Here is a 24,004-nt window from a genome sequence, read left to right as displayed (position 1 = left end):
CTATTGTGCCACACTGCCTCTCACATAATAATAATAATTTTTTATTTGCACCCCGCCCATCTGGCTGGGTTTCCCCAGCCACGCTGGGAGGCTCCCAACCGAATATTAAAAACAATACAGCATCAGAAATGAAAAACTTCCCTAAGTGCTGGGAATGTGGGCTTGGAAGAGCACAGCAGGTGAGGTCCTGGTGCTGAAAATGCCAAGGTTGTGGGTTCAATTCCTGACTTTCAGGGGGTTGGACTAGATAACCCTCGGGAGTCGGGGTTCCTTCCAACTCTATTTATTTATTGAATTTATATACCGCCCTATACCCGCAGATCTCGGGGCGGTTTGCAGAATAAAATCAAAATATAAAAAACCCACATTTTAATAGGGCACTGCAATTCTGTGTGAACAGAAGTCACAGAATTGAAGCCGCCTTTTCCTCGCCAAAGGAACTCCGGCTGACTTTAGCAGTGGGCAGAAGGGGGCCCTGCTTTTCTCTGGACAGTTCCCTCCATCTGGGCAGCTGTGGGGTGGGTGGGGTGCCTGCCCTCTGCCCCTCTCCACCACAGCCCCACCCCAAGCTGGCCAGCCCCACAACCAGGCCTCGGGCTGCTTTGAACAGTGATCGGGTGCCACTCCCCTCTGCATCTGCAGCTCAGAGCTACCCAGGGAGAGAAAATAGGTGGGCCCATAGAATAGATATAGATAGACGTCTATGGCCGGATCCAGGCAGCTCTCAAGGGCTGCAATTAGGGCCAGGCCAGGGTGGAAATTGCAGGCTGGCTGGCCAGGAGGGAAGGAGCGAAGGGGCCGTGAAACGGCAAAGGCGAGTCACTGTCTGCAAGTGCGCAGAGATGCGCTTCGGAATTGAGGTTGAATCCTGACAAGACAGAAGTACTGTTCTTGGGGAACAAGGGGTGGGTGGGTGTGGAGGACTCCCTGGTCCTGAATGGGGTAACTGTGCCCCTGAAGGACCAGGTGCGCAGCCTGGGAGTCATTTTGGACTCACAGCTGTCCATGGAGGCGCAGGTCAGTTCTGTGTCCAGTCATACAGTCATACTTCATGTTACGTTTGCTTCAGGTTGAGCGTTTTCAAGTTGTGTCCTGCGGCAACCTGGAAGTACCGGAAAGGTTTACTTCCAGGTTTCACCACTCACTCATGCACAGACGCACAAAATGACATCATGCGCATGTGCAGAAGCAGCGAATCGTGACCCGCGCACGTGCAGACACGGGTTGCATTCTGCTCATGTTGCGAACGGGCCTCCGGAACGGATCCCATTCGCAACCAGAGGTAGCACTGTATATTGGATATGTGATTGTGAAACATTGATTTGAAAACCAAATAAACAAATCTAACATATATATATATATATATATATATATATATATATATATATATATAAAGGTAAAGGGACCCCTGACCATTAGGTCCAGTCGCGGACAACTCTGGGGTTGCAGCGCTCATCTCACTTTATTGGCCGAGGGAGCTGGCGTACAGCTTCCGGGTCATGTGGCCAGCATAACTAAGCCGCTTCTGGCAAACCAGAGCAGCGCACGGAAATGCCGTTTACCTTCCCACCGGAGCGGTACCTATTTATCTACTCGCACTGGTGTGCTTTCAAACTGCTAGGTTGGCAGGAGCTGGGACTGAGCAATGGGAGCTTACCCCGTTGCGAGGATTCGAACCGCCAGCCTTCTAATCGGCAAGTCCTAGGCTCTGTGGTTTAACCCACAGCGCCACCCGCGTCCCTTACATATATCTATACACACACACAAATATATATATATATATGCATAAAGGGTGTTATATAAATTCAGTCAGTGAACCAAAATACCCCTGGGCCTCTTTTGCACGCGGGTCAGAGATGGGCTCCGGGGCCCGATATACAGAACCAGATTGACCTGCCACCTCGCCGAGTCCTGAGGGCCCAACCACCCCCAAATGTGCCCCATTGGCACATCCTTTCTGTTCTTCGCATCCCACATGCTGCCCCCCTCCCAGCTGAGCTGCTCCTTGCGCTTTCCGCAGAGAGAGGAGGCCGAGAGGCTAATTACAGGGACCCTGATTATAGTGCCATTTTTAGGAGCTGGCCAGGGAAGCCACCGCGAGGGAGCCACGCCCAGCCTGCCCAGAGATGGCATCCCTGGGCAAAAGTGGTGGTCAAGGGCAGGGCAGGGCTCCTGTGCCAGGCAGCACCGTGCATCCCGGGTGCTCCTGCCTGGCAGATGTGGCGGTGTGACTGAGTTGGGCAAGGAGAAGGTCCTGGGAGACCACCAGCCCCACATTCCCTCAGACCCATAGGCTCACCTGGGGGGATACGGCCCCAGCACTGTGTGGAGCGGTGGTTCCCAAACAGGCACCTCCTGCTCTATGGCAGGCCCTTCATGAAGAGTCATACGATGGTTGGAGTTGGGACCCCCCAAAGGTCATCTAGTCAAACCCCTTGCAACGCAGGAATCGCCACTAAAGTACCCACGACAGATTTAGGAAAGATTTAGAAAACTTATCGATTAGAGTATTTGTGTGAGATTGTACGGGGAAAATACAGAATTACAGATACAACCTTGCTTAAAATGTATATAGGAAGTGCAGTGTAAGCGATGGAAGTCAATCAATGAAATTTTATTATTATTTTCATATTGAGATATTTGTAGATTAACTTGGAAGAAATTCTTCCAACTTTTCTTCTTCTTTTCTCTCCCCCCTTTTATTCTTTTCTATCTCTTTTGTTCCTTTTTTCATATATATGTGCTTATTTGAAATATATATGTATGTATGTGCAGTATTTTGCTTATATTTTGTAACAATTATGTTAAAAAAATAAAATTAAAATAAAGTATCCATGACAGATGGCCGCCCAACCTCTGCTTAAGAACCTCCAAGGATGGAAGAGCTCTTGCCACAGTGGAACAGCTCTTGCCACCAGAAAGTTCTTCCTGATGTTCAGTCAGAGATATAGATATCAGTCAGATATATATATATATATATATATATATATATATATATATATATATATCTGCCAGGAAGAGCTTTTGGATGGTGGGACAGTCTCCCTCCTTCCTTGGAGGCTTTTAAGCAGGGGTTGGGTGGATTTCTGTCAGAGATCCTTTGCTGAGATTCCTGCATCACAGCGGGTTGGACTAGATGACCCTGGGCCCCCTTCCAGGTCGCCATATGATTCCATTTTGTGCTTTCACACAGCGCTTTTGTCTTGTGAACCACCACCCTGGGATCTTGAGATTATTACAAATCTAATAAATAGCAAATAAAATAAAAGCCCATCCCAGACTCTCGTGGGAACAAATGAGGCTGGAGAGAAAAAGCAGAGAATTGTCAAGTTGGGAGGGACCCCAGGGCCATCTAGACCAACCCGCCTGCAATGCAGGAACCACTGCTAAAAGCTCAGAGTCAGAGAACCTGGAGGTTGCCCAACTCCAGCTCTTTCGGACTACAACTCCCATCAGGCTCTGCCCTTCTGGGGGCTGATGGGAGTTGTAGGGGCTGCCAGGTCGACAGTCCTGCCTGGACACCCGGGCCGGCTTGGTGCATTCCCAGGCCAGCTGCGAGTGAGAGTCCAGAGGCCGCAGAGGGAACCAGCTGTGCCCACAAGGGAGGAGGTCCTGTGTTCGAATCCCAGCAGCTCCAGGAAAAGGATCTCAGGAGGTTGGGGCTGGGAGGCGACCTCCCTCTGCCCAGGGACCCGAGGGAATGCTGCTGGTCTGTAGAGAAAGACAGGATCCAGCGGGTGTGGGGCATGAGCAATAAGGGCACCCCGGGGCATGTGCAGAGTGCTTTCTCCAAAGCAATGACACACACAAACACACAAGCACGCATATGAAAATATCAAGTATGTGCACAATAAAGGTAAAAGAATGACGCGCAAAGTTATTTTAAACCACGTTTAATGATAAACCCAGCCGACCAGAGAACCTTCCTACCAGAGGAGGCGTTTGAAGCTGGCAAGATAGACGGGGAGGGGCGGGGGCGTCACGACAGAGATTTATAAACTGATGCAGAGGACTTTGGAGGGGGGGCGACCCCTGGAAGTCCAGGGGGTCCCAGAGGGGAGGGGACAGGCCAGGCTTAGGATTGGTGGGGGTTCCTGCTGTTGGCCAACATTGCCTGCCTTTGATATCCGCAGGCCGCGGAGAAATCCAACCGGTGGAGCTTCATGGAACACCTGGCCGGCTCCGAGTGGTCTGTGGCGGGAGGGAGTGGCCGCGCCGTCCGGGGCTGGCGGCCGGGGCGTGTCGGGGGCCGTCCAGGCGGCCCGGAGGCAGGGCTGGAGGGGGAGCCAGGCTGCCTGGGGCTGCGGCGGGGTCGGGGCTGGAGCGAGAGAGCGGCCGCGCCTCCCTTTCCCTCAGCCAGACGGCGCAGAGGACCGACGGAGCGAGCCGCCCGCCGCCGGCCTTGCCTGCCTGTCTTCCTCCCGCGCCCGCCCCGTCCGCATGGGCCGCCGCTGACCGTCGCCCCTCGCTCGTCCGGCCGCCCGCTCGCCATGGAGGTGGCCCGGCTGCTCCTGCTGCTGCTGCCCTGCCTGGCCGCCCGAGCAGGTAAGAGCGCGCCGGACGCACCGTCCGACTGGCACTTCGGAGTGGCGAGTGCGGTGCGCTTTCCAACCCGCGCCGAAGGTCTCTTGCGCCGGCTGGGGGGCCTGGCTTGTGCGCCCCGTCGAGGAAGAAGGAGTCAGTTTTCTTCTTCCAGAATTGGGGGCGCCCTCTTCTTTGGACGGACTGGGGGGTCGGTACTTAGAGTCCAGAGGGTTGCAATTTGGATGGATGTGAATTGGGGAGACCGCGCCGTCTAGGATGGAGGTCCGGATTTTGGCACAGCAGAAGACCCCGGCTGGGGGGGACTTGGCGCTGACGGTTCTTCTGGAGACCCCTCTTGGAATTAGGGTGTGTGTGTGTTGGGGTTCCCCACGGGAAGAAGGGCGATGGCGCGCAGGTGAGGATAGCAGCCAGGAGGCGAGGGTGATGGGCGCCCGGAGAGTTCCTATTGGAAACGGTGGCCGGTGACTCTGTGGCGGTGAAAAGGGGCGATATGTTGGGGTCCCCCCGCCAAGGAGGGGGAGATGGAGGGCAGGTGAGGCGCCGCAGCAGGACCAAACTCCCCACTGCCGGATTCAAGGGAGTTTTTGCGCTCGGGGCTCCGGCGCCAAGGGCATTTGCAGGTGTCGCTGCAGCCGCGCACCGAGAGGCTCTTGTGGGGCTGGAAGTTTAACAGGCTGCCCGGACGTGGAAGGGGGCAGTTGGGGGGCCCTTTAACTGCAGAGGAGGTTGCCCAAGTTTTGGGCAGCAGCAAGATGTTCCTGGGGGGCGCAAGAGGTCTCTTTACCTGGCCTACAGCCAACCTGCTCGAAGAAGCGCTGTTGTGACTTGGGGGGACACGCTCCGCGTCTGTCACTCATCCCATCTCTGCCCCCCCTAATTTATGCAGCTCGCCCCGAGCCCACCAGGTGGCAGTGCCCCCCCAGCGCCACGTGGTGATCTGGCTCCGCTGCTCCGTCTACCCCCCCAAAAAAGGTGGCCCTAGAGGTATGGGTTGTCGGGTGTACATTTCACGAACCCCCATCTCGCCATAAACAATGACCTTTCGGGAACGGGGGCGACGGGGGGGGTGACCTGCGCCATTTTCATTCGCCCCCCCCAAAAAACCTGTGGAGTCTATTTAATACGTTTATTTCTCCCTTTCCCAAAAAACCCTGCCGGGAAAGAGATTAGGGGAGGGTCGCCTCCGAAGTGCGTATCCGAAATCTCAGCGCTGGAGAAGCTCCGAGTTAGTCTGAGGGTCCCCGCTGATTTTGGGGGGGGCTGTTGCTGAAATGTACCTGTATGGAGGGTACCCCCTTTCGCTATTGCGGAGGAGAGCTCTTAAGCCTTCGGATTTTTTTCTGGGGGGGGCTGTCAGTTCCTTTTTTCAGCTCTCCCCTCCCCCCTTGTTGTTTTTTTGGGGGTGTCAGTCCCCTTTCCCTTCTGCAGGGGGCTCCCTTCAGTCTTGAGTCCTGGGAAGCAGTCACCTTTTGCTGTTGCGGGGGGGGGCGGGTGTCCTCCAGTGTTGGCTTGGGGGGGTGGTCAGTCTCCTTTGGCTACTGCGCAGCAGCCCCCTTCAGCCGTGGGGATTTTTTGCGGGGGGGTCTCCTAAGAGGCGAGGGGGTCTTTCTGCAGCGGGAGGGGGGTCTTTGCGGACGCCGCTGCCTCGCTCCTGCTGCTCCTCCTCCGCTGCTGCCCGGTCTACCTCGCCCCCCCCCCGCTCTGCCCAGACAGGGCGGCCTTTGTGCGCCCGAACAGTGAGCGAGTGTGCGCGGCCGCCCGCCCGGGCGGAGGTTGTTTGCCTTTGGGCGGCGGCCCCCGAAGCAGCTCCTTGGCCGCCGAGACCCCCCCTCCGCTCCCCACACCCCCGCAGGGCGAGGAGGCGCTTGCATGGGCACCTCTGTCCCCCCTAAATCGACGGATTTCACCCCCGCCTTCTGCACATTCTGCCCGTCCCTGGGAACAGGCAGGCAGGAGACCAACCGGTGCAGTCTCCCCGCAAAACGGGCGGGGTGTTGCCGTACGGCACCTGGCGGGTTTCTGCCTGCTTCCTAGGCGTCAGAGTTGCCTTTGAAAGGCACCATGAGAAGAAGAAGGCAAGAGGGGAGGGTCTGGACGCCTGTCCCCCCCAAAAAAACCCCATAAGTGGGTCCTCACCACTTTTCGAGGACTTTTCCCCTCTCCTGCGCGTTCGTCCCGCCCAGGTTGCGGAGAACAGACAGGCGGGAGATCAACCGGTGCCAGTCACAGGTGTGGGGATGCCCGCAGCACCTGCCGGACGTATGCCTGTTTCTAATGCACAAGAGCTGCCTTTTAAAGCGACCCCCCCTGCACCAAAGCAGCGACTTTTCCTGCTTTCCCCCACTTAAATTGGGGGGCGGGCTGCAGTGGGGCTGTGCGATGCTCCCCCTTTCTAACAGGTGCCCTGCTGCGTCCCTTTCCTTCCTCCCTCCTCAATAAGTATTTCTTCGGGGGGGGAGCAAGGGGGTGTTGCTGCCATCAGGCTTGGTCCCTGGGAGCAAAGGAGAGCTGGGGTGCTGGCTCGCCCTTGCGGGAGGCGGCCCCAGAGAGAGGCTGGGCAGCTCCTTCTTTGAGGAGGGTCTTGCCGGCCGCTTGACCTCCAGAGACCCTTCTGAACTCAGAGGAGCCAAGGATGCACTGGAGGTCTCCCGGGCAACTACCTGCAGGGGGCGCACTAGCGCTGGCTTTCCTGCAGCCGGAAGGGGGCGCGCGAGAGAGCAGTTGGCCTGCAAGGCCCTTCTTGCTCCTGGGATGCCATGAGCAGCCTTCGGAACTCATTGCCGCATGATTTCATCACTGTCACCCACCATCATGTAAGAGCTGCTCAACGGTGGCTTTTCTTTTTAAACGGGGGTTGGGCTGGATGACCCCTGGTGGCCCCAATTCCACAATTGCGTCGTCTTGAACGTATGTGCTGCAATGGGGCTTTCAGGAAATAATAGATCCTGGTCTGGGCAGGTCAGGGGCTCTCAGAGGCACCCCCCCCTGCAGACTACAGGGACCCAAAATGCTGAGTATAAGCATGATTATTGGGGGGGAATTTGGGGGCCACAGATCCCCTTTTTGTTGAGTTTCAGGGAGGGGAAAGGTTTGGACTCAGTTGGCAAAGAGAACAGTCTAAGCCGGGTTGTTGATGCCAAAATGCAAATTTGCCCCCCAACGCTTAGCAAAAGGGTGCATGGAAGAGACAGGCAGGAAAATATGCCCCCCCCTCCCACCCCGTTAGTTGGACCCCCTCCAGGTCCGACTCCAAAAAGAGCTCAGGATGAGCTGTGTCAAGAGAGGGTTGGGTTGCCATGTTTTCTTCCGGGCGGAGCTCCTGTGCATTTAATAGCTGTCATGGCGGAACTTTTCCTCCTGGCCAAGGGGGTGGGTGGGAGCTGTGCCTGCTGGTCTCCTGCCTGTCACAAGTGATACAATCAGAGTGTAAGGGGGACTTCACCTGCTGGGTTTATGCCTGGCAGGCGACTCCAGAAATAGGTGGCTCATCTTTCTGCCAAGCCTGTTTGCAGGCAGAAGACCCACCGACCTCCTTTTTGACAGCCACGTGAAAATTCTGCCATACCCATTTGATGGAATGGCACCATTGAGGCCCTAGGTGTTCCGTGTTGAAATCTGGACTGTTTCCCCACAGGAGGCCTGAAAACCACCATTTTGGCCCTCTGGTGGGGGGCAAAGCAGCGCTGAGCCCCCACTCCACCCATATATATATATCCTTGGGATCCCTTAACTTCTCTCCCTCATGCGATGGAGGAGCAGCTAAATGGGAGGCAAAACTCTGAAAGCCTTTCCTGGTTGAATGCCTGCCTGTCATGAGGCTTTTCCCAGAGGGGAGACTGGCAGGAAAATCTTCATGCATGCCTGTGGTTGGACATTAGCACACCCTTACTCCCAGGAAGCTTGCAGCCCAGGCGTCACCAGAGAGTATAAAAATAGCAAATTGAAAACTAGACAAATATATGAATAACACCAGGTCAACCATCTCTCAGTGGGGACATGCAGACTTCGGAGTTGACACAGAGCTCTTTGTCAGGAAGGATAGTGGAAGGCCTTTCCCTCCAGACCCAGAGCCAAGCTGCTTGCAAGAGGAAATGTGCACAGACGGAGACAATGACATCAGGGAGAAAAACACATTTCCACCTCACTGAGCTGTCTTCTGCTGGCTCCAGGTCTCAGCCATGTCCCTGACAAAGAGCTCTGTGTGACTCCACAAACTTGTGCTTGTTGTGAGTCATGAAGGATGCAACGCCCAGCCAGAGCAATCCAGGCCCATTCAGATCATAGAACTGCAGACTGGGGAGGGGTGCCAAGGGTCATCTAGTCTAACCCGCATCCAATCTGTGTCCGAGGCCAGCTGGGCACAGCAGAAGGGTGTTTACAAGTAGGCATGCTTGCTTTGGCTGCGTAATCTTATTTATGTCAGGTCTAGTTTGAGGCAAACTCTCAACTCCACGTTTTCCAGAGTTGAAAATCCCCGTTCACACAACAATATGTCATGGAGAACTGTAGAATAATAATAGCCAGTGCTCTCGTTTTGAAAAGATCTACCCATACTTTGCAAATTAAAAAAACCAGACGATACGATGCCATTCAGTTTAAATGTTTCTTCGATTGCCCTTGGGTCTCCCTGCCACACTTGCCATCGTCTCCTGGCAGAACCACCGGCCTTACCCGTTCGGAAAGCCAGGCCAAGTGTCTTTCCAGGAACCAGAGTCGCCTCAAGGTTGCCTTAGCCCAGCAGGCTGGCACAGGAAGAGCGGTCCTGCAGGCCATTTCCACCTAAAGGCTTTGGCCGCCGTTTCTGACCCTCCTTTTCGTGGTTCATAAAAGGAGGGCCTCAGGTGGTGCCCTAGGAGTGCACAGAGAGAAATTCGTTTCCCTTTCCTCATATGGCAGCTTGGAGGGGAGGGAAGGAGGAGGACATCACATCATCATCATCATCATCATTTTTTATTTATACCCCGCCCTCCAGTATGGTGTAGTGCTTAAGAGCAGTGGACTCGTAATCTGATGAACCGGGTTCGCGTCTCCGCTCCTCCACATGCAGCTGCTGGGTGACCTTGGGCCAGTCACACTTCTCTGAAGTCTCTCAGCCCCACTCACCTCACAGAGGAAGGGAAAGGAGAATGTGAGCCGCTTTGAGACTCCTTCGGGTAGTGATAAAGCGGGAGATCAAATCCAAACTCTTCTTCTTCCCCGGCCAGGGCCGGGCTCAGGACAGCTAACACCAAATATGAATTACAATAAAATATAATAGAAAAAAACAACAACAACCAGTTAATTAAAATACAGCTTAAAATGCAGCCTCATTTTAGTAGTAGCCCATAAATCAAGACCATAAAGGGAGGAAACATCAGATATTCACCCGAGCCAGCTATCCATGCTGGTCCTACATGGGCCAGCAAAAAAGCCAAGGGAACATTTATATACCAAATCCCATATAAGGGGTCAGACTGAGTCCAAGCCGAAGGCCAGTTGTGCAGGGACAGGTTGTTATTATTATTATTATTATTATTATTATTATTATTATTATTAGAGTTTATATACCACCCTATACCCGGAGGTCTCCGGGCGGTTCACAGGAAAGATCACAACGTATATAATCAGAATAAAAACAGCAACCCACTAACACCCCCCCCAAAAAAGAGCCACATTTTAAAAGGGTGTGGGGTGTTGCATCAGGTCAGCCAAAGGCCTGGTTAAAAAGGAACCTTTTTGTCTGGCTCCTAAAGGTGTGTAATGAAGGTGAACTTCCCTGGGGAGAGCATTCCACAGAAGGGGAGCCACTGCAGAGAAGGTCCCGTTCTCGTGTTGCCACTTCTCGGGGAGGAGGCACATGAAGGAGGACCTCGGATGATGATCTGAGGGTCCAGGGAGGTTCATATGGGAAGAGGCGGTCCTTGAGGTGTTGTGGTCCTGATCTGTTTAAGGTTCAGAAGTGCAGAGTCCCTTCTGGAGAGTCGCAGCTGCCTCCCTCACGGCCTTTTAACCCTTTTAACATTATGCAACCTTCTAAGAGCATACCAAAAAAGAAACCATTGCAATAATGCAATAATATTAATATTAAAGGAGGCATTGCAACGTTGTACATGGGCAAATGGTTTGCTCCAATTAATGAGTGACTTGAGTTGTGCTTTCCTTGGTTACATATTTGGAATTGCTGGTTCAGGCCAATGTTGGGTCCAGCATCCTGTTCTCACAGAGGCCACTCAGATGCCTATTATGGGAAACCTTCCAGTGGGATCCCAGCGCAAGAGCAACTCTCCATAGCCCTCTCCTCCTCCATGAACCTGTCTAATCCTTTTTTTTAAACCGTCCAAGTTGGTGGCCATTGTGGCCGCTTGTGGCAGGGAGTTCCACATTTTAAATCTGTGCTGCATTTAAATCTTCTATCTGTCTTGAATCTTCCAACATCCAGCTTCCTTGAATGCCACCAGTTCCAGCATTATGAATAATAGTAATAATAATAATAATAATAATAATAATAATAATAATAATAATAATAATAATTTATACCCTGCCCTCCCGAGCCAAGGCTGGGCTCAGGGTGGCTAACAACCAATAATAAAAACAAGTTGATTGAAATACAATTTAAAAAACAAGGTTAAATACAACATTAAAACATTAAAATGCAGTCTCATCACAGGAGGAGAAAGGAAAAAACAAAGAGGGGGAGGGAATCAAATTGACTCCAAGCCAAAGGCCAGGCGGAACAACTCTGTCTTAAATCAGATCCTGCAGGGCCCTAGTCTCATGAGGCAGAGCGTTCCACCAGGCCGGAGCCAGTGTTGAAAAGGCCCTGGCTCTGGTTGAGGCTAATTTAACTTCCTTAGGACCCAGGACCTCTAGGGTGTTGCTATATATGGACCTTAAGGTCCTCCGTGGGGCATACCGGGAGAGGCGGTCCCGTAGGTACGAGGGTCCTAGGCCGTGAAGGGCTTTAAAGGTCAAAAGCAGCACCTTAAATCTGACCCTGTACTCCACCGGGAGCCAGTGCAGCTTGAAAAGCACTGAGTGAATATGCTCCCATGGCAGAGACCCCATGAGGAGCCTCGCTGCAGTATTCTGCACCCGCTGGAGTTTCTGGGACAGCTTCAAGGGCAGCCCCGCGTAGAGCGAATTACAGTAGTCAAGCCTGGAGATGACCGTCGCATGGATCACTGTGGCCAGGTCGGGGCGGGAAAGGTAAGGGACCAACTGCTTGATGTGGCGAAGGTGGAAAAATGTCGCCTTGGCTGTTGCTGTAACCTCTGCCTCCATGGAGAGGGAGGCGTCAAGGATTACACCCAAACTCTCAACGGAAGGGAATGGCACTAATTGGGCCCCCGCAAGAGAAGGGAGTTGGTCCCTCATCCGCATGCCATCCCGACCCAGCCAGAGGACCTCTTTCTTCGAAGGATTTAGTTTCAATCGGCTCCCACGAAACCATCCAGCCACAGCTTCCAAGCATCTGGTCAGTGTGTCGGGGCGAGTCGGTGTGGAAGGAGAAAAACTTCTCTCTCTCTCTCCAGGCCAGACAGAGTTTTATAAATTTCTCTCAAATCCCCGCTTATTCACCATTTCTTTAACTAAAAAGTCCCTTTCTCCACAGGGGAGTCGCTCCAACCCCTTTATCGTTTTGGTGCCTCTTTTTTCCCAACTCTAAATCCCAAATCTCTCTACTCCCCACCTGGACGTGGGTTCCTGGGGGAAGAGGGACCCCGGCCTCTTCCCCACCCCGAGGCTGGAAAGGGGCCGCGCGCCGAGAGGGCGCCCTATAAATAGTCTGGGATATATATATAATAGGAAGGAATGCCGCCCAGGCGCGCGTCAAAGGCGGTGGCGCGCCTGGCCACCCACGCGCGTGTCCCCTGCCGGCACACGCGCGCGCCACGGTTCACACGTCCCATCACAGCCACCGCAGGCGAGGCGGCGTCTCCCCTCCACGTTCATCCAGTTTGTGGGGCCGAAGCCGAGGCTGGTCTTTCTGCTAAACTCATCTCTGCCCGTTGCCTGGAGAAGGAGGCTGTGATGTGTGTATATATATATATATTTAATAATTTGGGTTTAGGACTCGAGCTTGGATGGTGGCCCCTTTGGAATTCCAGCCCGGGCAGGCGGAGTCTTGGCTGGCTCAGGATGCGTCTCCCACCTCCCCACCCCAGCCTTGCCTGATTTTGCTCCCCCCCCCACCCCCCCACCCCACAATACAACAAAGCTTGGGATCCCCGTCTTCAATTTTTTTCCTGGGAAGGAATGTGCAAACAGCCTCTGGACCGCAGAATTAATTCCCCCCAAATGACTCCACCAGGCCTCGGCATCCTAAAAAAAGGGGGGCGCCCCTCCCCGCCCGCCTTGTCTGCTTTTAGAATCATAGAACTGTTGGAAGGGACCCAAGGGTCATCTAGTCCAACCCCCTGCAGTGCAAGAATTATAGCTTAAAAACTGAATTATGAAATGCACCCCTTCTTTGCTTCCCCCAGCAAGGCTGCACCCCCGATTTCCCCCCCCCCCGGAATGAATCTGCAAGCAGATTCTAGACCCCAGACTCCCACCCCACACTTGCTCCTTGCAAATGACTCCGCCAGGCCTTGGCGTCCTAAGAAAGGGGGCGGAGCCTCCCCTCAAAACACCTCCCCCCCCTCCTCAGCAGGTCGCGCCTGGAAAAAGTCGTTTTTTTCCGGCTGCAAATTCCAGCCGGCGAAATTGCGAACAGCTGGCCGTCCGACGCAGCTGGCGGGAGCGGGGGGGGGCGTGTTGTTGAGCAGGACACCTGGGTTCTGGTGGGTGGGAGGAGTATGCAAAATGATCAGTGCATTTTAATTAATTCATAAAATTGTAGAGTTGGAAGGGAACCACAAGGGTCATCTAGCCCAACCCTCTGCAGTGCAGGAATCTCAGCTAAAGATAAAAGGAAATTTTGTGGGCCAGGTTTCTTTTTCGGGGAATTGCTATCCATAACAGAATCACGATCCTCGCTCAGGACTTAATAAAAATAAGAGAGTCTCTTGGCTTGATCCCAAATCCTTTTATTACCCAAAATTTCTAGCTGCTGCTTCTTGGAGACGGAGCAGGGAATTCTCCCCCCACTCAAATTCTTTCCTCTGAGAGCTCCTTCGAAGCTTAAAATTCAAGGCCTGCTAAGTTGGATCGGACCCCGCTCCCCAAAAAAGGCCTTCTCTGCCCTCTCGCAGGGGGTTGGACTCGATGACCCCGGGGTCCCTTCCAGCTTGACGGGTCCATGGTTCCATGAATCGGGCAGTTGCCTCCAAAGCCAGGAGAGGTTGGCTTCACACGGGCGCAGTCTCCGATGGATTAGGGACCTTTAGTTCTGGCCACTGATCCATGGGGCAAGACCTACCAGGGATGGGCTGCTGGGCCTGGCGCTCCTGTGCGGATCGTCTGCTTACTAATAAAAAATTAACTCCGACTTGCACACTCCTGACAGCATCCCCAAAGAGCCGTAGCTGCCAACCAGTGGAGGCTATATTGAGTTCCCCGGAGCAATGATCTGACTCAGTGGATAGCAGCTTCTGGCGTTCCTTGCAGACGCCAGGGCCATTTGGACAGCGATTTAAAATTTATCATACCTGCCATGAATGGCTCAGGACTGCAATACCTCCAGGACCGCCTCTTCCCATATGAACAGACCAGGACCCTGAGATCATCTTCTGAGACATTCCTTCCTGTGCCGCCTCCTCCAGAGGTCCGGAGGGTGGCAACAGGAGAACGGGGCCTTCTCTGCAGTGGCTCCCCATCTGTGGAATGCTCTCCCCAGGGAAGTTCGTCTGGCGCCTTCATTATACAGCTTTAGGCGCCAGGCAAAAAGGTTCCTTTTTAACCAGGCCTTTAGTTGACCTGATCAACATCCCATACCCTTTGAAAATGTGGCTCTTTTTTTGGGGGGGGGTGTCATTGGGTTATTGTGTTTATTTTGATTTTATATATTGTGATATTTTTTGAGACCTCCGGGTATAGGGTGGATTATTATTATTATTAGTAGTAGTAGTATAATGAAGAAAGGGGTGACTCTTCTATTGCTGAAGAATCATAGTCATGGCATCATATTCTTACAGAGTTGCAAGGGACCCCTAGGGGTCCTCTAGCCCACCCCAGCAATGCAGGAATTGCAGCTAACAATCTAACATCTATATTCTGTTGGAAGCCACCCGGAGTGTTTTGGGCAACCCAGTCGGATGGACGGAGTATAAGTATTATCATTATCATTGTCATCATTATTCGTTATTATTATCATCATTATTATTATCAGTGCTTTTTTCTTTAAAAATGTTTAGGGGTACTCTCATTTGGACTCCAGAAAACCACCATTTTATCATTCAAATCGGGAAAAATAAAGGCAGTAGATGCACAAAAGTACAAATATTCACAAAATGTTTAGGGTATGCGTACCCCTGCGTACCCAGCTTCAGGACAGATCGTGAAGCTGAGGCTCCAGTACTTTGGCCACCTCATGAGAAGAGAAGACTCCCTGGAGAAGACACTGATGCTGGGAAAGATGGAGGGCACAAGGAGAAGGGGGCGACAGAGGATGAGATGGTTGGATAGTGTTCTCGAAGCCACAAACATGAGTCTGACCAAACTGCGGGAGGTAGTGGAGGACAGAGGTGCCTGGCGTGCTCTGGTCCATGGGGTCACGAAGAGTCGGACACGACTAAACGACTAAACAACAACAAAACCCCTGCGTACCCCCAAAAGCACTGAATATTATTATTCCTGGTTTTCGCCCTGGAGGTTCCCTAAATTTCCTAAGAGCCGTTCCAGCGGAACAGACTCCCTCGGCCACCTGCCAGGGATTCTTTGGCCCTGCATCTCACGGGGTTGGGCTGGATGACCCCGGGGAACCCCTTCCAAATCTGCAAGGCTATGATTCTCACAGGAGAGAGAGGAAGAACTAGAGAGGCGTTTGCTGTCGTACCAGACAGGAGGCGGCGGAGGAGGAGAGCAGGTGCCCCGCTTGACACTTCCAAGTTTTTCCAGGCTTTGAGAAAGGAGCCAGCGGAATCCAGTGGGGGCGCCTTGCTGGAAAAACGCGCCTCCTTCGCCAGCCAAGCGCCTCCCCGGCTGGCTGCTGGGGTCGCGATGCAGCCCTAGTAAGAAGACGTTCCCCAAATCCCGACATTCCCAAAATAGCGTGGATCCAGCTTGGGGAGGGGGTTGGTTTCTCCGTGAGCGCGTTGCGCGCTGGTTTGCGCTCCATCAGAGCTGTCAACTTTTCCATTTTCTTGCGAGGAATCCTATTCGGAATAAGGGGATTTCCCTAAAAAAAAGAGGGAAACGTTGACAGCTATGCGCTCCCTGCGGGAATGTGGGTCATTTCTGGGAGTGGAATTTTGGCTGGCGGGAGAAGGTCACGTCGCGTCGCGTCTCTCGGGCGCTCCTCTCCCCGCGCCTCTTTCCTAAGTTTTGCAAAATGGGACCTGCGATTCCTGCATCGCAAGGGGGGGTCGGGGTCAGGCTACATGACCCCTGGGGGTCCCTTCCAACTTCTGCGTTTCTAGGATCCCAGTAGCTCTTTCTTTCTCTCCCCGCGCAGCCCAATAACATTTAATGGGACTTCCTCCCCTTCCCGTTTTGGCAGCCAAATGATTTTTTAAAAATAAAATGGTAGTGTAGTCGGGGGAGAGAAGCCCCGACAGACTCGGGGTAACCCCCCCCCCGAGCAGTGGCAGCCGGCTGGGGGCGGGGAGGAGCCGCAGGAACGGGGGGCCAGGCAAATGGGGAGCCGTCCATCCATCCCACCCTCTCTTTGGAAAGGGACCAGTTTGGGAAACTCTTGGTCGCCCTTCCCAGGGCCGGAAGGGAGAGCTGCGCAGAGACACCGGGGGAGAATCACAGAAATGTGGGATTGTGGGGCTGGAAGGATCCTGAGGGTCATCTAGTCCAACCCCGTGCAGTGCAGGAATCACATCGATGGGGAAATTGTGGAAAGTATGACCACCCTGCGTTTCCCCCCAAGATATGGTTACCAGATTTTTTCCAATGAATCCGGGGACACTCTTCTTCTTCTTCTTCTTCTTCTTCTTCTTCTTCTTCTTCTTCTTCTTCTTCTTCTTCTTTTGAAGCTGAGTAGCAACAGAGAGTCAGTAGTGGGGATGGAGAGGCAAAAGAGCCTGGGCCCAAGCACACATGCATATCCCGAGCCTTCCCCGATGATCTGCCCCCTTCCCTCTTTGTTTTGACGGATCAGGGGAGGCTCAGGAGTCGCGTGCAGCGCTGCCCAGGAGGGGCGCAAGGTGCAAGGTTTCTCTGCCAGGCAAGCTGCAAAGCCTTTCTTTCGCACCCTGTGAAACATAAATGCGCAGAGTTTTTAAAAAACTGGGCAACAGAGGAAGGGGGCAAGAGATCTGTACCGCCGGACGTCCCCGGTTCCCCTTTGGCAGTGGCGGCCTAGTAGCGCAGCTGGCTCTGGCTGGATTCAGGAGCTGTTGGCTGCCCGCTGCCATGGTGCCCGCCATTTTTCCTCGCCAGAAGTCCCCATATGATGTGTTGCACACAAGACACATCATATGGGGACTTCTGGAGAGGAAAAATGGCAGGCGCCACGGCAGCGAGCAGCTCCTGAAGCCAGCCTGAGCCAACTGCGCTGCCGAGGCTGCCGCTGTCAACGTTTTCCGGGGACAGATTTGCAAATCCGGGGACTGTCCCAGGGAACCGGGGACATCTGGTAACCCTGCCCCAAGAGGGCTGAGAATTGCTGACTGGCTGCTCAGGAGGGGGTCAGGGACCTGGAAGGGAAACCAGGGGACAGGGCGTCATCAAATGCACTGCCTGAGGACTCTGCACTGCAACATTTTGCTGCAGAACACCCCCTTTCCATATGTGCGCCTGTTCACACACACCAATTGAATCTCCATAGCTCTTCCTTCGTGTGGCCACGCAGAGGCCTGCAGGGCTCACTTTTTACATCCTATGGTGGAGCACTGAGGTTATGAGGTCACCTCAAGCTCTATTCAAAGCTACTCCATTTTTGTGTTCCTTCATCGAGGCTCTCAATCTCAGGTTCGCGGGTTCGAGACCCACCTTGGGCAAAAGATCCCTGCCTTGCAGGGGTTGGACTAGATGACCCCTCGGGATCCCTTCCAACTCTACAATTCTGTGATTCTAACTGCTACTGAGGGGCCTGTGTGCAGTGCGGAGGGGACGTTTGGCGAACGTTTCCTGACGCTGTAAAAAAATGGACGGTGCATATAACCTGCAGGCCCCCTCCCAGGACTGAGAGGTGTGGGGGCTCAAACAGCCGACGAGCAGAGAGGGATGGGGGGCGCCTCTTGTATGCCCTCTTCTCATCTCCCCTGTCGCAGCAGCAGCAGGACGACCCCCACCCCGGGACAGGGATGCCAACTTGAATAAAATATTTGGGGGGGGGACAGGACAGGTAAGACCCGCTCCCCTAATCGATCACATGACGTGATGCCTGCACACTTTTTGAACGGCAATGCCCATTGTCTTTGGCCCCCTCCCGCCCCCTAAAATATTTTATTGGGAGTTGCCTCCTGCGCCAAGACGAGATGGGGAGGTGGAGAGGCGAGAAGGTGTGGGGTGTCTATCCCATCCCACCCGCGACCCCTCGCTCTCTGCACCCCCTCCCCGTCTCTCTCAGCGGTCAGCTTCGCGCCCAGCCGCTCCCCCCAGTCACCCCCGCCCTCCCGTCCAGTTGGCACCCAAAGGCGTCGGCTCGGATTTCCCTCGGAACAATAACAAGTCTGGGGAAGCCATCAGGAGCTGGGGGGGGGGGAGTCGGGGGGGGAGGCACAGGCCGGGGGATGATGGCTTGGCCACATGCGGGACGGGGAGCGCGAGGGGGGCCGGGCACAAAACCGACGGCGGGCCAGTGCAGAGCCAAAGAGGCCCTCGGATCTTTGCGCGCGGATCTGCCGGCTCGACTCTGCTACGAACGCCCCCCCCCGGCTGAAAGAACAGCCTTTGCCAATCCGGCGCCCCCCGGAGGCCTGGGGCTGCCGGGGGGTGTCAGTGGTGTTAGTGGGGAAAGTTCAGGATAGGGGGCACAGAAGAGGCGAAATATATTTCCAGGTGGGAGGGAAAGGAAAATAACAGCGCGTGGGAATGACAACAGTCGGCGGGGTCAAGTTCTGGGCGGGGGGGGGTCACGTATTCATTTTATAGAATTGTAGCGTTGGAAGGGACCCTAAGAATCATCTAGTCCAACCTCTTGCAATGCAGCTGAGGTTGCGAGGCAGGGAGCTGCGTGGCCGCGTGGGGATTTGAACCTGTGTCTCCGGGTCCTAGCTCAGCACTCTAACCACTAGGCCTGCAGTGGCTCTGCCCCCCCCCCTTATCCTGTGGTGGGAACTGCAGTCCTCGGCAGGTGGGCGGAGGCTGCCTTAGAGCAGGTTTATAGCAAAATACGCTGCCTCTCATCTCACGATTACAATCTAGTGTAGCCATTATTATTATTATTATTAATTTTTTATAAATAATAAATAACCCCTGTCACACAAGCAGGGCTTAGTCTAATGAAGGATTTTATGCTCATTAACTCACAGCAGTTTAAGAACTGCTTACATGCCGGCCCCACTAGATCCCAGAATGTCTGTGCTGGGATCCAGGCACACGGATCTGGGATCTTGGAGGAGGTCCCGTTTAGACCTGGATTCAGCACTGGGATGATTGCACCCACCCTGCATATTATTATTATTATTATTATTATTATTATTATTATTATTATTATTAATAATAATAATAATATCTCTCAGAGACTTTCCATGCCACCAGCCAAGATGCCCTTCTGGAATCTGGAGCCTCTGTTTGGGTTCGGAGTGAGAAGGTGTCTCTTTTTGCAGTCAGGTCCAGAAGGTGGCGTTTTGAGGATGTTTTGATATTAGGATCCTGTGGGTTGGAGTTCTGCAGGATTGCACCTTCTCTACATAGCCACCCCCCCGCGTTCTGGTGGGCATCTGTTGGGGTCTTCTGCAGTTTGGGGGTCCACTGCCATCCACGCACAGATGACACACAGATGGATGGCCCCTGTCAGGGACGCTTCCATTGCGACTGCCGAGGGCTGGACTAGATGACCCCTCGGGATCCCTCCCAACGCTCCCATTCTGCGATTCTGCGTTGCCCACACAAGCAGGGGAGGCGGAGGATAAGCTGAACTGGTTCCTGACCTTGGCAAGGGACTGGATGAAGGCCAGGAAACCGGAGATCCATCCAGACAAGACAGAGGCGACGTTGGCAGGGGGGTTTCATCTCTGTTGCTCAGCCAAAGGGAGGAAGGAGCCGGATAGTGATCTGGGGATGAGCCTGGGCCTCTTGGGGGCTCGGCCCTTGTCTGGATGTAATGGAAGAAGCAAAGGTCACTACCAACCTTACTATATGCTTGTGAAACATGGACCACTTAAACGCCATCTCCAAAGAAGATTCCATCAACAGTGTCTCCGGAAAATCTTACACATCACTTGGGAAGACAGGCCAACTAAAATCAGTGTACTGGATGAAGCAAAGATCACCAGTGTCGAAGCAATGATTCTTCAACATCAGCTTCGTTGGACGGGTCATGTTGTGCGGATGCCTGATGATCTTCTTCCAAAGCTACAGTGGTACCTTGGGTTACAGATGCTTCAGGTTACAGACTCCACTAACCCAGAAATAGTACCTTGGGTTAAGAACTTTGCTTCAGGATGAGAACAGAAAGCACGCAGTGGCAGGCCCCATTAGCTAAAGTGGTACCTCAGGTTAAGAACAGTTTCGGGTTAAGAACGGACCTCCAGAACAAATTAAGTTCTTAACCCGAGGTACCACTGTACTCTATTCCGAACTTAAAAATGGAAAGCGTAATGCTGGTGGTCAACAAAAGAGGTTTAAAGACTCTCTCAAGGCAAATCTTTAAAAATGTAGTATAAACACCGAGAACTGGGAAACACTGGCCTGTGAGTGCTCCAGTTGGAGAACAGTCTGTACTAAGGTCACGGGCTTTGAAGACACTCGAACTCAGGACGCAAGGGAGAAATGTGCTAAGAGGAAGGCACACTTGGCAAACCCTCATTGTGATCAACTCTTGCCTGGAAACCAATGTCCCCACTGTGGAAGGACGTGGGGATCCAGAACTGGCCTCCACAGTCACTCCTTGTTAAGGCCGCGTTTATGGAAGACAATCTCACTCGCCAGAGATAAAGAGAGGGATGTGGGTGACCTGGCGTCCACCTTCACGGTTAGACTGCTGCAATATTTGGAGATTTTTCCTGCTCCCAGGCATCCCTGGGTTCTGCTTTGGCTTCTCCATTGAGAAAAAGGAAGCTCTGTGTTTCCAGAGAGCAGCCAGGAGTTCAGAGGCTGCCTCCCAGTAAATAAATACGGGCCATGCCAGCGAAGGAGTTTTTGGCAGCCGGCGGATTCGTCCTCAGGCCGGGTACCTTCAAAGCACGTCCTGAGCTCATGAAACCTTGCCTGGCTCTCGTGATGCTGAAACTCACCCACACCCTGTGAAGCTGAAAGGCCTTGTTCACGCAGCACAGTGTTAACCTATGGAACCTGCTGCCACTAGAGAAGGCTATGGATGGCTGCTAAGCAAGGGGGCTGTGCTCTGGCTCCACAGTCCAGGGTAGCAATGCTTCTGGATCCCAGAAACCGCAGCAGGGGAGAGGGTCCTTGGGTTCGAATCCTGATTGTGGGTTTCTCTTTTTTTATATATATATAAAATAACATTTATTCATTTAAATTACACACATATACAAAGAATTTACAATCGCATACTGCAAAAAGAAAATTAAAGAAAAAAGAATCAAGGAAAAAGAAAAGAATACAGAAAAAAGAAGGAAAAGGAGATTTACATGCATAAAAAACCCTTACTCTTCCTAATTAATACTTAGATAAACACTTAAATAAAAAAGACTTCTGACAAAAATATTAAAGAATATAGAACTGTGCGGGGGGAAACGACGACAGTATAAACAGTACAATGAGAGTGATTGGAAGACTCGTTTTTGTGGGTTTCTCATGGGGGCTGTGATATGTATGTATGTGATATGTATGTATGTGATATGATATGAATGATATGTAGATGGGCCATTGGCTTAATCTGGCAGAAATTTCTTGCGTTTTTATGTTGTGCACTAAATGTCTTCCTTGACTGGGTGAAAGACAGAGAGAGAATGCAGAAAACTAACTTACTGTACAAAGGGCCACATGTGCAGCTGTTGCTCCGCCCACTTTTGCCTCTGGCCCCGCCCACCACCACCACCGGCCCTTGAAAGGATGGCGGCCCTCACGTGGAAAAGAGCTTCTTACTGGCCTTACAAGGCCAACCCCATTGCACTCCAAAGGACACCTGCGGGCCCAGAGATTCTCAGAGGACTGGAATAAATATCTGAACTATTTGAAAAGCAATTGTAATAAACAGATGACACTCGTAGGATTGCAACATGTTTTGTAAGGAGGAATATGCGGAATATTGCAGAGAAGATTAGGAAGAGAATTGTTAGTTAAGGATAATTGAAAGTAATAAGGAAATTAAGGAATGTAGATTAAGTGATAAAAGACTGGAAAATCTTCAGATGTGGTTGATGGAAGTCCAAAACATTGTATAAGAGGAGAAATTATGTTATATGATTGTTGGGAATTATATGTAAAAAAATAATAAATATGTATATAAAAACAACAACAAAAGGACCCGCTTCCAAGTAGGCATGGCTTGGACGGCGTCCGAAGGCTTATACTGTTATTGACTCAGGTCCCGAATATGTGAGAGGCCTTCTCCTTCCTCCCTACAGACATCCTTGGGTACAGAGATGGGCAGAGCTGGGGTGGTGGTCCAGGGGGAAGGGCCTTCTTGGTGGTGGCACCTGAGCAGTGTATCTCCCTGCCCATGGAGGTCCCAAGAATTGTAGATCTTAGAATTGTGGAGTTGGGACCCCTGAGGGTCATCCAGTCCAACCCCCTGCCATGCAGGAAACTCAGCTAAAGCATCCATGACAGATGACCATCTGACCTCTGCTTAAGAACATCCAAGGAAGGAGAATCCATTCAATGGATGGACAGCTCTTACTGTCAGAATATTCTGCCTGACGTTTAGTCAGAATCTCCTTGAAGCCATGGGTTCGAGTCCTACGCTCCGGAGCAGGAGAAAACAAGCACACTGCCTCTTACATGGGACAGCCTTTAAGATATTTGAAGATGGCTATCATATCTCCTCTCAGTCTCCTCTTATCCAGGCTCAACATTCCCAGCTCCTTCAACTGTTCCTCATAAGGCTTAGTTTTCAGACGGTTGATCCTCTTGGTCTCCCTCCTCTGCACACCTTCAAGCTTGTGAACATCCTTCTTAAATTGTGGTGCCCAGAATTGGACACAATACTCCAGGTGTGCTCCGATCAAAGCAGAATAGAGTGGGAGAGGTGGACCATCAAGAAGGCTGATCACCGAAGAATTGATGGTTTTGAATTATGGTGCTGGAGGAGACTCTTGAGAGTCCCATGGACTGCAAGAAGATCAAACCTCTCCATTCTGAAGGAAATCAGCACTGAGTGCTCACTGGAAGGACGTGAAGCTGAGGCTCCAAGACTTTGGCCACCTCATGAGAAGAGAAGACTCCCTGGAAAAGACCCTGATGTTGGGAAAGATGGAGGGCACAAGGAGAAGGGGACGACAGAGGACGAGATGGTGGGACAGTGTTCTCGAAGCTACCAGCTTGAGTTTGACCAAACTGTGGGAGGCAGTGGAAGACAGGAGTGCCTGGCGTGCTCTGGTCCAGGGGGTCACAAAGAGTTGGACACAACTAAACGTCTAAACAACAACAAAATCACTTCCCTTGATCTGGACACTAGACTTCTCTCGATGCAGCCTAGAATCGCATTAGCTTTTTTTGCTGCTGCATCACCCTGTGGACTCATGTTCAGCTTGTGGTCCACCAAGACCCCTGGATCCTTCTCACATGTACTGCTAGTCAGCCAGGTGTCCCCCATCTTATATTTGTGCATCTGGTTATTCCTAAGTGCAGAATCTCACATTTGTTCCTGTTGAAATTCATTTCCTTAGCCTGGGCCCAGTTCTCCAATCCGTTAAGGTCATTTTGGATTACAGAGGTGCATCCTGGCACCTTAATTGTATAGCTTCCAGAAGATACGATGAAGACTGTGCCTCTTTGGCCTGGCTGCTTTTGATTTCTGCAGTCTGTGTTCTGAAAACTCACCTTAATTTTACAATGGTGAATTGTTTCAAACTGTTTTAATTGTTGTGACCTGCCCTGGCACCAAAGGGTGAAGGGCAGGGAATGAATGAATGAGCGAGTGAATGAATGAATGAATGAATGAATATTTGTCTACTCTGGGGTTTGACTAGATGATCCTTTGGGTCCCTAGAAACTCTAGAATTCTGTTATTCCGTTTCATAAAATTTATACTCACTGCTTGATTGTAAATGAGAAAACAAGCAACCCTAAAGCGGTTTATGGAAGAGAGAAAAGCAATAAGATTAGCCGCTAGGGAAAATTAACAGCAACCATCCCT

The 24,004-nt window shown here is 52.3% G+C and overlaps 1 protein-coding gene across 6 annotated transcripts in view; it reads left to right on the top strand.

Annotated features, from left to right (window-relative positions):
- The first annotated feature begins 4,331 nt into the window (after positions 1-4,331).
- COL11A2 (collagen type XI alpha 2 chain) overlaps positions 4,332-24,004 on the top strand; it is a 93,611-nt gene continuing 73,938 nt past the window's right edge. For 3 of the 6 annotated variants that reach the window (XM_053378718.1, XM_053378717.1, XM_053378716.1), the window contains exon 1: positions 4,333-4,545. In XM_053378718.1, the coding sequence (XP_053234693.1) occupies positions 4,491-4,545 (55 nt within the window). In that variant the 5' untranslated portion in view covers positions 4,333-4,490. Of the gene's footprint in view, positions 4,546-24,004 lie in introns of all 6 variants that reach the window. The other 3 variants (XM_053378720.1, XM_053378719.1, XM_053378715.1) reach the window with 2 other exon arrangements.

Source organism: Podarcis raffonei, chromosome 2 (assembly GCF_027172205.1).
Source record: "Podarcis raffonei isolate rPodRaf1 chromosome 2, rPodRaf1.pri, whole genome shotgun sequence".
NCBI classification, from domain to species: domain Eukaryota; kingdom Metazoa; phylum Chordata; class Lepidosauria; order Squamata; family Lacertidae; genus Podarcis; species Podarcis raffonei.
Note: the sequence above shows the minus strand (reverse complement) of the source record. Positions and strands in the feature narration are given on the sequence as shown.